This window comes from Vicugna pacos, chromosome 12 (genome assembly GCF_048564905.1).
Source record: "Vicugna pacos chromosome 12, VicPac4, whole genome shotgun sequence".
NCBI lineage: Eukaryota > Metazoa > Chordata > Mammalia > Artiodactyla > Camelidae > Vicugna > Vicugna pacos.
The window spans coordinates 23,295,775-23,309,234 of NC_132998.1; the positions used below are offsets into that span (position 1 = coordinate 23,295,775).

At 38.9% G+C, this 13,460-nt stretch overlaps 1 protein-coding gene across 10 annotated transcripts in view; it reads right to left on the reverse strand.

Annotated features, from left to right (window-relative positions):
- GRIP1 (glutamate receptor interacting protein 1) overlaps positions 1-13,460 on the reverse strand; it is a 619,135-nt gene that overhangs the window by 181,212 nt on the left and 424,463 nt on the right. For all 10 annotated transcript variants that reach the window (XM_072973033.1, XM_072973029.1, XM_072973032.1 and 7 more), the window contains one exon: positions 4,346-4,426. In XM_072973033.1, coding sequence (XP_072829134.1) covers positions 4,346-4,426 — 81 coding nt within the window. The remainder of the gene's footprint in view (positions 1-4,345; positions 4,427-13,460) is intronic.

Below are 13,460 nucleotides of genomic sequence, written 5' to 3' on the forward strand. Positions count from 1 at the left end.
GAGAGAACATTGCAAGTATAATGGCCCTTTACCTCTCCCTGCCCCTCCCAGTGCAGTTGGCAAAATTGTAAGATATTTAAAGTGTACAATGTGATGATCTGACACACACATACATTGTGCACCATGCTTTTGCATGACATGATGCGGACTTGCTTGAGTCAACTGACTTTGGTTTCTCATCCAGGAGGCTCGCCCATTTCCTAGAGCAGCTCACTGGTGGAACTAAACAGAGGAAGGAGAACTAGGCCCCAAAATCAGACTAAATGCCCTTCTTCCACCTGCACAGTGTTGGAGCTATAAAATCCTAGTGTAAATGTCACACTATATGCATGCTATAATAATGAAAATTTAGACCAATGAAGCATCAAATTATGTGCTAACAAAGAGGAAAATGCTGAACAGAGAGGGCAGAACCTTCAAAATTCCTGTCCTTCCCCCTTAATTCAAGGTTGCCAGCTTCTCTGTGATGCCAAGGGCACTGTATCGTTCTCCATACTTTGATTCCTCAATAGGTGTCGATGCTTCCTGGAGGTATTCTAAACAGCACGAGTGTATACATCTTGGGCTAATGACATTTCAAACTCTCAGCTCCATACTGCACACCCTCTGCAAACACCCAAATGTGAGAAGCAAGACAGACATGTCATCTTCATGTCATTATGATCAGATTGCTAAACGTCTTTCCTCATATTCTAGGAGGAAAAAAAATTTCCATGCAAACTTCATGATCTCTTTCTGGCTACAGACTTAAGATAATTTTCCTGGAGCACCAAAGTTTGGAAATGCAATAGATGAGAATGCTTGACATCTTCCTGCTTTTGTGAATTACTGTAAACTCTGTCAAACCAAGAATCCTGTAATAATTTGAACAAAACCTTCAGGTGGTCAAACTTTGATTTGCAAGTAATTTGTAACTTAAAGGAAAATCAGATCAACAGATTCTTTTTAATAAACACAGATGTGTAGTAGAATCTGTTCAAAATAACTTTGTACTTGGAATTCATCTTCCCTTTGGAAAAAAAATGAGCAGAAGTGAGATTGAAAATACGTCTCCTTAATATTTTTTAAGAGAATGTTAAGTCTTTAATCTACATTTAAACTTCAGTGTCATGGGGACACTCATCATTTTATTTTTATTGTCATCACTACTAAAATTTTTACAAAATCTTATAAAAGACTAAGCAGGGTTTTTTTTTTTAACACATTATGCCATAGAAGACATGATTAAAATGACAAGTTTCCAAATAACATGAAAAATGCATTTCCCCTTTATCCAAAGCAAATGCATTTTGCTCCTAAGAGATGTTTAATCCATTCCCTTTTTTTGAGAAGAGACAGGAGGGGAATGAAAGGATTTATAGTTAGAGTTGTCATTTAATGAAAGACACGTATTTGACTTGTGATTATAACATAATTGCTGTAGCAATTTTGAGTTTAGACAGCAGTAGTGGATTTTGATATGAATGAAAAGCAAACTGTATTTCTGTTAACATTCAAGGTTACCACCTCTCTGGGTCAGAATTATTAAAAGTTACTCTTTATTATGCCAAGGAAATAGTGGAGCCCATGTTAAGAACTCTTATCTATGTATATGCGTACAAATATTTATTCCAGGAAGCATCAGGTCTATATTTATAGAGTCAGTTTCAAAGAACAGCTTAAGCTTTCATAAAATTCGTATAAAGAGGTTTAAAATGCTTTCCACTACCTTATACTCTTCCTCCACTACATTCCCACCCCTTCCATCAAAGAAAGTGCTCATATCAATGGTCAAATACAACCACCACCACTGGATCAGTGGGGAGAGGTGCGAGGAAAAGCCACAGCTCTTTTAAAATGTCATCTTCTGGGTGTCTGCTTACTCCTCAGTAATTGTGGCACCAAAACGGCCCCAGGGCTGCATCTGCCCTGAGAAGTGCCTCTGCACTGAGAAGATCCAGGGGCCAGTAGATGAGCCAAGCTCTCCTTTAGGCCTCTTTTAGCTCCTTGGTGAATTTTTCTCTAGACACATCCTTCCTTGCTACCAGGGTGGAAATGATACTTTTGAGGGAAGTATGGTTGGGAGCTGAGCATAGGAGAAAAGAATGAAGGCTGTAAACTTGCATTTTGCTTTTTTAGTTCCATGTGGTCCACCTCAACTCATCAGAAAGACACTTCGGGATTTTTCAGCTGAAACTTCAGCAAATAACAGACCGTGCATTTTCCCAGCCCCGCCATCTCACTCACTTTCTCTCTCTCATGGACTTAATAAGGATAAAGGTGAACAAAGTAGCTTAACACAACTGGTTAAGATTTTTGGATGCTGGGTTAGATCTCTCTTTGACTTAAGCGACTTCTTGGCTAAAGATCAGGGGAGAGTTCCTTCTTTTTGCCAGAACAAAAATAATGGGTACTTTTAAGTAAGACAGAAAAGGTTCAGAACTCCAAGTGTCAGAACCCTCAGTCAAAGAGCAGTTTCCAAGAAGTTCCCTAATTTCCTCCTTAAGGTAATAGTAAGTCATAATCAGCTATTAGCCATTTTGGTTTCTTAGCCTTCAGGTTAGTGAATTTTTTTTTCCCTTGAACTGTTCTAAATAAGAGGATTCTGAAGACCTGCAACCGCTCTGGCTGCTACCTTATAAGAGATAAACAAAAAAGGTGTTTGTTCATGTTCAAACTCCAGGAAAATAACCCCTGAAGCCTACAAAAAAAGGGTTCCTGATTCCAGTGATTTTAAAACTGACATAAGGAGGAATAAAAGGAAAATTTCTGTTATAAAGAATCACTGTGTGCCAGAACTAAGGATAAGAATGAACAACTTCTGTGGTCCTAACATGTAACTTTAAAAGCTACTTATTGACTTTAAGAAAAAGCCTGGACCATAAACATGTGTTATAATTTAGTATGTAACACTAGAAAACTCATGAAAGGAAAACATGATACCAGTCAGTGCATTTGTTTAGTCCCACACAAAATGGTTAGGATAGTGGGAAGTCTCCTCATTGTTCCCAGTAAAGGAGTACTGAGCACCAGCTAATCAGAGAAGCCAAGAAGGAATTGATGGACAACTGGCATTCTTGAACTTCAGAATTTGGGTACTTCCTTACTGCTGACATGGAGAAAGCTGAGAACACAGCCCATAGCTGACTGCAGTAATTTTTCTAGACGTGACCCACACTAAGCATGACGTTTTACAGGATGAAATAGAAGAAATCTCAGCAGAGGCGATGCCCTCTAATCCCAGAATTCAAATTACTTTAGAATCCTCAAAGCACACAAACAAGGATGTATAACATATTCACAATGTGCCCCTTTATAAGCCATGTACTTGCACAATGAATCTAAGCCTTCAGAATAAGAACAAAAATAACCACACATAGTTCTTACAAAAATAAATAATAATCATGAACAGGAGTTGCTCAGAAACTGGACTCATCTTGCCCTTTATTCAAATGGAAAATCCCCCTCTTCACAGATGGATTTGCCAAACCATCCAGTTTAATGTCAGAAACATTGCTCTGTTTCTCCTGAATTGTTAAACTTCTGTGTTCTAAACTCCTGTCACCAAGGTTTACCTGTACTCCATTTACTTGTATAAAATATATAAAGACATTATTTTTGATAAATGTCTAAATGTATTAATGCTTTTAACCCTTTTCTTAAGTACCATTGCCAATATAAGAGGTTTTCCATGAATTATCTAGTTTAGATAAAGTTTGAATAATATTCTGAATTTCCTTCCTCCTTTAATTTTAGAATGTTTTTGTCATTTTCAAATTCAAAGCTTCAAAATATTGAAGTTTTGGGATAAAGACATTTTAAGATATTTCTCCAAAATGTTTTGTTGATGAAACAGGTATCTATTACTGATTTATAAGAGTCCTAATCACAACTTCCTAAGGAAACAAAGTCCCAGAATTTTACAAGAGTTGTTGAATGGAAGTAAATCCAAGTTCAAAGAGACAAGAAGAAAGGAGTAATTTGTTATTCAGCATATGCATATGATCTGCCACAGCAATTCTAAACCACTTTGTTCCGCCGGGTTTGTCTCAGTAAAGGGATAGATGCTGCTGTGAGAATCATCCTCTGAAAACAGAGGTGAAAGTAAGTCAACGAGTGAGAGCTGATATAAATTCAAGTCATTTTACAAAGGCTTTGCACACAAGACGAATTCTCACAAGTTGGCAAGCTTTTTCAGAGTCTAGCTTTCATGAATATTGTTTGAACAAGTTGTGTAGAATGTAGTCCACACTCTATGAGATAGCATTATTATTATTTTTTTTTCACCAAGTTGGAACTATTTAGGATCACCAAGTAACAGGGTTCAAAAGTAAAACAGCTGAAAAATCCAACAGTCTGGTCTAACCTGGGATGCTCTGTCTCCTCACAGCCAACGCTCCATCAGGCGGCTTTGTCTGGCTGGCGGATTTAGTGTAGGGACTCTCATCTGCAAAGGTACAATGAAGGGTTTGGTTAATTTCCATCCAGTTTCTAATGTAGTGAAGATTCTTCAGTGGATTGCAATCCTTCTGCCAGAGAGAGGTGATATGATATAGTATAGTAGAAAGAGTTGGTAGACCTAGGTCCTGACCTTGGCTTAGCTGTGGGACAAGGTCAAGTCTTTAAAAAGCTCTGAACATCAGTTTCCTCTCCTATGAAAGAGGGATCTACATTCCCATCCACCTCTTAGGATTGCCAGGATCAAGCTACAATGCACATGAAGGCAGAGAATTGTGAGAAGAGTGAAAATACAGGACACAGGTTATTTGTCGGTCATCTATATTCATTGATAAATAAGTATCAGTGAATATCAGCAACAGGAAGACAAAGAAGGGATAAAATAGCTCAATGGGCACTAAGAATAAACAGGTAGAAGAACAAAGGAAATGAAAAGAAACGTGATCGTTCAGATAAGGGGATGACAGAGCATTAGTACTGCAGGGGAATCAAGACACACAGAATAAGTGGGTTCCTCTTGGAAGTGTGAAGTGGTATTAGGTGCAAAATAAGGGACAGGGACAGAGTAAGACCAGAGAAGTTAAGTCAAGAACAGGGAAGGAAGGATGGTTTGGGGAAAGAAGACAGATATTGCAATGAGCTAATTTGCCCTCTTTTAGTAAAAGATGGAAATAACTTGCAGAACCATAAAAAGAGCAACTGAAGAGACAGAAGGACTAAAGCCTGGTGTATCTGTGACAGTCAGGCAAGAAGCTGAATGAGCAAAACACTGGGTGACAAAATCATACAAGTGACAGAGCCATCAAGTTCTAAGTAAAGTGATTTTTTTAAAAAAAATCTAGGAAAGGATTTACTCTGGCTTGGAATACGGGAGTAATGACGTAGGATGGCAAACATTAGGGTTAAAAGAGAAAGGAAGCATTCTCTCTAGTTTTCCTGGGACATCTGTACAAAGTAAAAGAGGTGCCTGAGTGACAAGCTTAAACATTTTCAAGAATAGGAGGTATGAGCCTGAGTAGACTTAACGTAAATTAACTCAGCAAATCTGCTCAAGCCAGATGACCCCGAAGGCTACTCTGGCCACACTATCAGGTTGGTTTGTTGTCGCTGGTGTTGTAACAGGAAATCAGTAAAAGCATTAAAAAGCATATTATGCATAGCAAACCATGAAATACAGCAAAGATTGAATTCCGCAACAAAACTTCGTCATCCGAAAACATTAATTTTCCCAACTAAATGGTTTGTGTTGCAAAATTGAGGAACTCAATTCCTCTTTAGACGTACTTCTGGCTGAAATGATTCATGATGTCTTCATAAAACTAACAAGGGTTTTATAAGCAATGACAAAAAGGAAAGATTAACACTGCTGTAAGCTGCAATTAACTTAAAAAATGGAAGTCATGCTGTTTCATGTTTATATTCCTTTTGTCACACAATTCTTTATATTCTTCCAACCATAAAGTTAAACTACCAACTTTCAGATACCAATATAATCAACACCATCACTTTTGCTTAGGAAGCAGTATCCCAGGTCTTGGATTCTTCTCTTTGCAAATGCAATTTTGAGGATAATCACAAGCCACAAAACAAAACGCAAGCATTACGCTACAAAAGTCTCATTTTGCCATGCCATTCCCACCTGAATATTTGAGCACTTTTCTCCCAGTGTTGATTTAATAACCAGGCAATATGCTTTATATAGCACCTATTAAAACAAACTCGCTATAGGTTAAAATCTGGATTCTTTATAAAACCAATTAAAAAATGTATTTCCTTTTAATATCTAAAACTTTGAAACTGTATTCACAGTACAGAGCACCGAGTCAGGAGATACAGCTCATAACAACCAGTTTCAGGGACAACATCTTGGATGCCTCAAGGCTTTTCTCAGTTTTCAATTTGTCTAGAGTCCAGCCAATTAAAGTCTTGGGTTGAATCCAGTGTTGGATTTTCTTAAAGGGCAATGAGAAATTTGACCAGGAGATGCTGGGGTGTTTTGCACTTAATGCTCTATTTTGAGGAGCCATTTCTTTAGAAATTTACCCAGTTGGCATTACAGAAAGAGTCAACCCTGGTAAAACTGTTTTCTCATTTATATTTGAAAACAATTTCCTTGATTTAGAGCTGAGAGAGTCTAGTTATGCACATCCTTAAAAGGTTGAAACTGAATTATAGATGGCCACCTGGTCAGCCTCTGCATATCTACTCCCCAGCCCCCAATGTCACTCCCAGGATTGAGTGTCCTTACTGAGCATAGGCGAGAGTAAACAATTATCTAGAAGCCAAAATTTGTATTGGTCAAAGGAGCAGACTGAAATAAGTTCGATATTATCTAAGAATAGCTTGCTGAGGTCAATCGGGGTGAAAGAGGTAATTCCTACTGGAAGGGAGACAGAATCTTGGCAACATCAATCATGCTGGAGAGTGTGGCAACAGAGCAGCATGGCACCTTTTAACATTTGTTTTTAAAGAAACGTTTCCTAAGACTACCTCTTTCATTTAAGCCCCCAGGAAGCATCCTGGGACTTTTATAAACACCTCCGTATCAGAGAATGGACATCGACTCTCTTGATGTGATTTACTTAAGGTCAATTTTTTTGGTGTACACACACACACACACACACATACATATACATATTATTGAAGTATAGTCAGTTTACAGTGTTGCACAAAGTCAAGTCTTGGTTCAAACTTTGAAAACAGAAATGGAGGGAAGACACTGAATGACTCAGTGGCTGACGGCTCCATAGTGGGATATTGAAGGACAAGACTGTCTGGGGTACATTTTTAATCCTGGTGCAGAAAGCCATGGAGAGCTATGGAGTCTCTGTGGTATTTTCTCACGTGTCCATTAATGGACATTTGTAGATATATCACAAGAATCTCATGATTATAAAGGATGATCTAAACACCTCTTTCAGTTTAGAGTCAAGACTTGAGCCCAGAGAGATAAATTTACAGAAGGACATGCATCTAGAGTGAGTCTAGACTGAATCTCTTTTATTCCTGTGCTCTTTTCTCCTTATGTTATTTCCTCTTGGACAACAAGGTTTGCTATCAGCCGCACATTTCAGTATCACACAGGCAAGTGACCGGGCACACCACTCCAGTAAACACCTGGCATCATTTAAGTCAATTACTTTGGAGAAGCCTATGGAAATGAGCAATACTAGTCAGTTCTTTCTGGGTGACTATAAATCTCACCTCCCTGTCCTACACACAAGTATTTGCCTAAAATAAGGAAATTTAAATTGTACTATGGAACCAATTTATACTTTTAAGCTCACTTTTTTGAAGACAAAAATTCAAGATAAATGCCAGTACACTTTACCATTCCTCAGTAAAGGCCTCAAAAGTTTCAGTGAATTATAAGACCTATGTTAATGCTTCTCCTTTGTTTTATCAGGGAGACATTAACCAGACTGTCAAGTTCCACCTAATTACAGAAGTGAATTAAAAAATGTCAAATTACAAAGAAAGAATCAATCCGTAGATAATATCTCTAGAACAGTGCCCAACATATAGTGTGCATTCATGAAATACTTGCTGATAGATGAAATGAACTGTGTTCAACCTTTCAAACTAGAGCATTCATTGTAAATAAGCCACCAAAACAAAATCAAACATTTGTTAGGAGTTATCCTCCCTCCTCTCGCTGACTGTCTTTTTCTACGTTTACAGCCTGTTCCTTTCAAAGCCACATCACCACCCAACAGCTATTAAGAACTGACTTACTGTATGTTAAAAATCTGACTCTTTATAAAAATATTAAAATATATTTCCCTTAATTTGTATTCAGATGACAGACAGAAAGGTTTATTGAACAACCTTTAAAATAATGTCTTTAAACAAAAGAATTCTGAACTTCATACCAGATTCCCAGTCTTGACTTAGATGGTGGGTCATATTAACCAGGGATCCTTACTGAAAGTCACTACAGGGGCAAAGGAGGCATTTAGCTAGTAAGCCGCTGCCCACTGAAGTGAATGCTCCAAGTAATCATTAAGGGCATCTCAGGGTATCAGAGCTGTCAGCCTTTTAAAATGACATTTTAACAACCAGATACTCACCGTCACACTTGATGGCTGCCCACTGCCATAGAGCCTGCACAGTGGTCATAACAAAAAAGAGTATAGGTCCCCTTTATGGTGACACGCCACGAGGCTAGGGGAAATGCCCTCCTTGAATGGAGAATCCACACTGACAGGCACAGAAAGGGCTTAGTCAAGCATATACTTGAAACAGAAGTGGAACAATGGGGGGGCCATCTGTCCCCCTCATTCCCCATAATTTGGTCAGTCTCCTTATGTGCCAAACACAGGAGGGGCCAACACAGATCATTTGTTTTGATTACATACTCCAAGTAAAGCTGGTGTTTACAAACTTGGAAAGCAAACAGCAGGCACCTAACAGGCAAGGCTTCATTCTGCATCACAACCCAAGCCCATGAAGGAGCTGGGAGACTCCTATTCTGAGGAACGGACTCACATCCACTCACGTTCTCGTAACCATGAATGATTGCCTGGTATCAAATAGCATCCCTGTGTAATCAGGCTGGTCCTTGTCTCTCCACCTCTGCTTCTCCCTTTCCCAGGATCTGGGCTTCCCAGAGGAACCAGATATGACTATGGTTTCAAGAATCTCTAGCTGTGTTCAGGGCTTTGTTGGAAAAAAAATTTAATTTCCTTTGGCTGAGACTAATCAGCCTATGCTAAACAATTCCGAGCAACTAATTATGCACAATTGAGGCACCAGCTAAGCCAGCAGATCCCTCAACTTCTTGATTAGGAAAAAAAAGGCATTTTGTGCAATTAAACATTACAACCATTTCCTAGCAGCGGGAGACAGCCAGTTCATGCCACAACGTTCATGCACATCATTACAAAAGCATAAAAAAAATCTATTTTTCATGAGTGAACAAAACGAAACCCATTGTGAAGGAAATAATCTGTCCCTTGAATTCAATTACACTCTACAAATTTTAGTGCCTACTACGCACAAACTAAGACTCAAAGTGGATACAAGATAGGAAGACTTTAAGTGGAATGGTGACTGAGGAATCCTTTTTACTTCCTAGATTGAGACTGGAGCATGTGCTTCATTAGATGAGGGGGAAAATGAGCATGGGCCGGAGATCCTGCTGGAGGTGGGGCCCAGGAGGAGAAAGCGAGCTCCACTGCAATGAATTTATGCAGAATTCTGCAAGCAGAAAAGTCAAGAAATAGGTGATTTAAATTTTCAGCTAACCTGGAAGTTTGTGTGGTGTGGGAACATAATCTCTCTAGGTGCTGTGAACATTTTATCCCAGCCCAGCATGAATGTATTGCAGGTTGGCTGTTTCCCTCTGACATTAGATTTTCAGTTCAGCTGGCTGCCTTGGTGGTTTGAAAGCACACTCTAAAATTTAAGCAAGATTTCCTAAAGGATAGCTGTCAAAGGGTTTTGACGATAGAACTTCCTTCTGTTTTTCTCTACTTATTAAAACAATGTATAACTACCAGCACAGAGCCCTGTAGTTGTAATTTAAAGAAATGCAAACTCCGTGATACGGCCAAATATTCCTCTGCAATCCAAAAGCGTTCTTAATTCCTGATTAAAGTAACCCTGTTTTTCTCGGGCCAAACGAGAAGTCCACCCTTAGCCTTTGCTAGAGTCCAAGGCTTCTGGGTCCTACATAGGTTTCAGCTCTAATGCTTTGGCATGTTGAGGCTATGACCTGGAGAACTGCTTACAACTGATCATTAAGAATGAATTAATTTCAACTCCTTCCCTGACGGGATACAGTGGTCCACACTGCTAGGTTTAAACCAGAAGAGAGCCTCCTGACAGCAGCGTGCTGCCCCATTACAGTCTCTTTCCTTTTAAGAGATGATTTTCCCCTCTTCACCCTTCTCCGTTCCCCCCTCTCTTTTGCTATTTGTTTTGCATCTGCACAGCATCTTTGTCTATCCTTGACTCTGCAGGTTGCCTTACAGTTTTCTAATGCAGTGCACTTTATATTCTTTAAGGGGACCAGGTCTTCTGCTTTGGAACATTAAAAAAAAAAAATCACCCAAAAGGAGCACAACCTCACTTTAAAAACAAATGTACGGTGGTTTCTTCACAATGACAGAATGTCCTCTAAACTTCTATTACTCACAATCACATCACCATGCCAGGGATTAAATATTACAGCTACGAAGAATGCCAAGCACACAGTCCATATTGCTGTAAGCCTGTCTCATAAGACCATCTTTCTTCCTCCCTGTTGGATTATCTAAAGCCTTGCTGCTCAAAATGAGGTCCACAGATAAGCAGCATGGACATTATCGGGGAGATTGTCAGAAATGGAGGCCCTCAGGCCCCACTCCAGACCTGTGCAATCAGAGCCTACATTTAGCAAAATCTCCAGGCGATCTGTATTCACATCAAAGCTTGGAAAAGACCTGCTCGAATGAATTTGACCAACAGCAACAGCACAGGTAGTGAGCACCCATCTGTCCTGTCATCTGATTGTGTCAGTGGCAGCCCACAAAGGAGCTGTCTACAATACTATCCCTGGACCTCAAACACTAATAATTATCAAATTGCTTATGGAATGAATTCCTCAAATGGAAATAAAACTGTTGCAATGTTATGATTTTGAAGTGAATTCCATCTTCTCTGGATCCTTTAAACCCTTTAACCATTCTAAAGTGGCTGATTTATGGGCAGGTAACTGGATCCATTTAAGTTCAGATTACCTGGAGCAGCTGCCTGATTGTAATAATAATCTGTTAGTCAACTTACACTTTAAATATGGAAACGAATATATGTATGTATATGCATGACTGCGACATTGTGCTGTACACCAGAAATACTGTAACTGACTGTACCACAACCCCACCCAAAACCCCAACCCCCACCCTCACAAATTTACACTTTAAAATGGAGAGAGAAAATAGCATTGAGTTACTACCCTCTATGTACTAAAGAACAACTGAAGATGAAAACTTATGTCCTGACTCACAGTAGGGACACAGGGGAAGAATCTTCCATCGTTCTATATCCCCTTGCACTTGTTGCAGACACAAAGTCACTTCCTTGCTCCTGCAAAGTTCTCTGGGAACCAGGAAAGCTCTTCAGCACAGAATCTGATTTGTGATCTTCACTTGAGGATAAATCAGATTGCCCTGGCCCCCAAGCATCTGGTCAATCTTGTGGAAGTGGTCTGTGGTAACTGTGCTGGAGCAGGATGCCTGCAGGCCCTTCAGAAGAGTAATATCTTGCGCCAGGTTAATTTGTAAATCCTCTCTGAAATTAATGAGCATGAAATTACACATTCTCTGCCTCTGGCATTCCTATGGCTCATGTGTCTGGATCACAAATGATAACTCTCAGGTTTTTTCCTAGGATCGTTTCTGGCAAGGACAGACGAGCAAGAGTCACAGCAATCACAGACCAGCCTCATCGCCAAAGAATCAAAATTTCTACAGGGCGGACTCTATGCCATAAAACTCACTTTCATTATCACATCAGACCTCAGTTTAAAACTTTAAAATCTTAAATCCAGGAGAGCATCTACATTTTCCATTTGTAGGGAGGCTTATCTGCCTTAAATCTTTGGTTTGACCATCAGATTATGCCAGCTGACATTACATTCTCCATACCTGAACACTATGAAACAGGCAGGATGCGTTCAATAATAATACCAGAATAATCATCTGGTAAAAAATATGAATTACTTCAGGGTAGTGAGTATTGGCTATTTAAAACTACAGTTAATTCGTATTTTTAAAGTGCGCAATGTGCATTCATGTAGGTATAAACAGACTAAACTGTATCTGAGTTTGCTTGGTGCATCTTAAGAATCAATTATTTTATGTAATAGCAACTACACCTGGATGGTAGGATCAATAGACATAAATAAGATATTTGAAAAAATTCAGGTTCCCCCAATTTTTTGACCAATGAATAATAGAAAATTAAGAAGTTACTTTGATACATATTGATCACAACTTTGACGAAGTAAACTTCGTCAAAAAAATTTAACATAGTACATAGATTTTCTTGAGATAAGTCATGAAAAAAATGTTAAAAATGTCTTCATTGAAAAGATTGAGAGCTTTTTTTTTTTTAAACATTCCAGTAACAATGGTCACAGCTTCAAAGCTGGATCATTTAAATAAGTATATCTCTTGATTACTTGAATCACTTCTTTTTCTGTCCCCTGTCTGGGACCTTTTTTACATTTCTAATGTAAACAGAGAAAAAGATAGAGCTTTTTGTAAAATCAAGGTGCTCCAGGAAATCTTCTTTTACATGATATGCAAATGTACTTTCTACATTTAGAAAATTTCAGTATGGTAGTTTCTAGAATGCGGTCAAGATTGATGGAAAAATAAGAGGAAGCAAAATGCAATCACGATGACTTTATTCTAAGAGGTCTAAATCTTGTGCCAGTGTGTGAATGAATGCTGGGTGTCATTACAAAAAAAGCATGATTCATATGGATATCTGTGGAGTGGAGCATTCCCGTCTAGGTTTGACAATCACAAAAATAGCCTTTAAAGCTCTCACCTGTTGCTTTGACAATCAGTGACATGATGAAATTTTACAACTAAGGCTACTTTCCAACCTGGTTCAGTGGCTCAGTATTTCTCCTTCTTTTCTTTCCTTTTTTCCCCTGTTAACCAAGTGTAGTATAAACTGAAACAAATGTCAACTGCTGGCAAATTAGTAAATAAATAAATGATCAGACAGTCACTACTGCTGACAAATTTCTAGTGAAACTGGAAAAAAATATTACCACCTCTGTCCAGACTCAGTTTCCAATAGATAAGCTAGAAATCTGTCTCTGTTCCTAGCACCCTGGAGTAATAGAAAAGGCAAAATGAACAGTACACATTTACAACCTTGAGTAATATTTTGGAGGTGGGAGCACAGACTATTTTCCCCAGGGTCATCGATCTGACTGCAAAACAAGGACCATACCTGTGTCCAGACCCACTGGGTGACTGTCAACTCCCTCCTTCACGGCTGAAGTGTGCAGTGGCCTTAGAGAC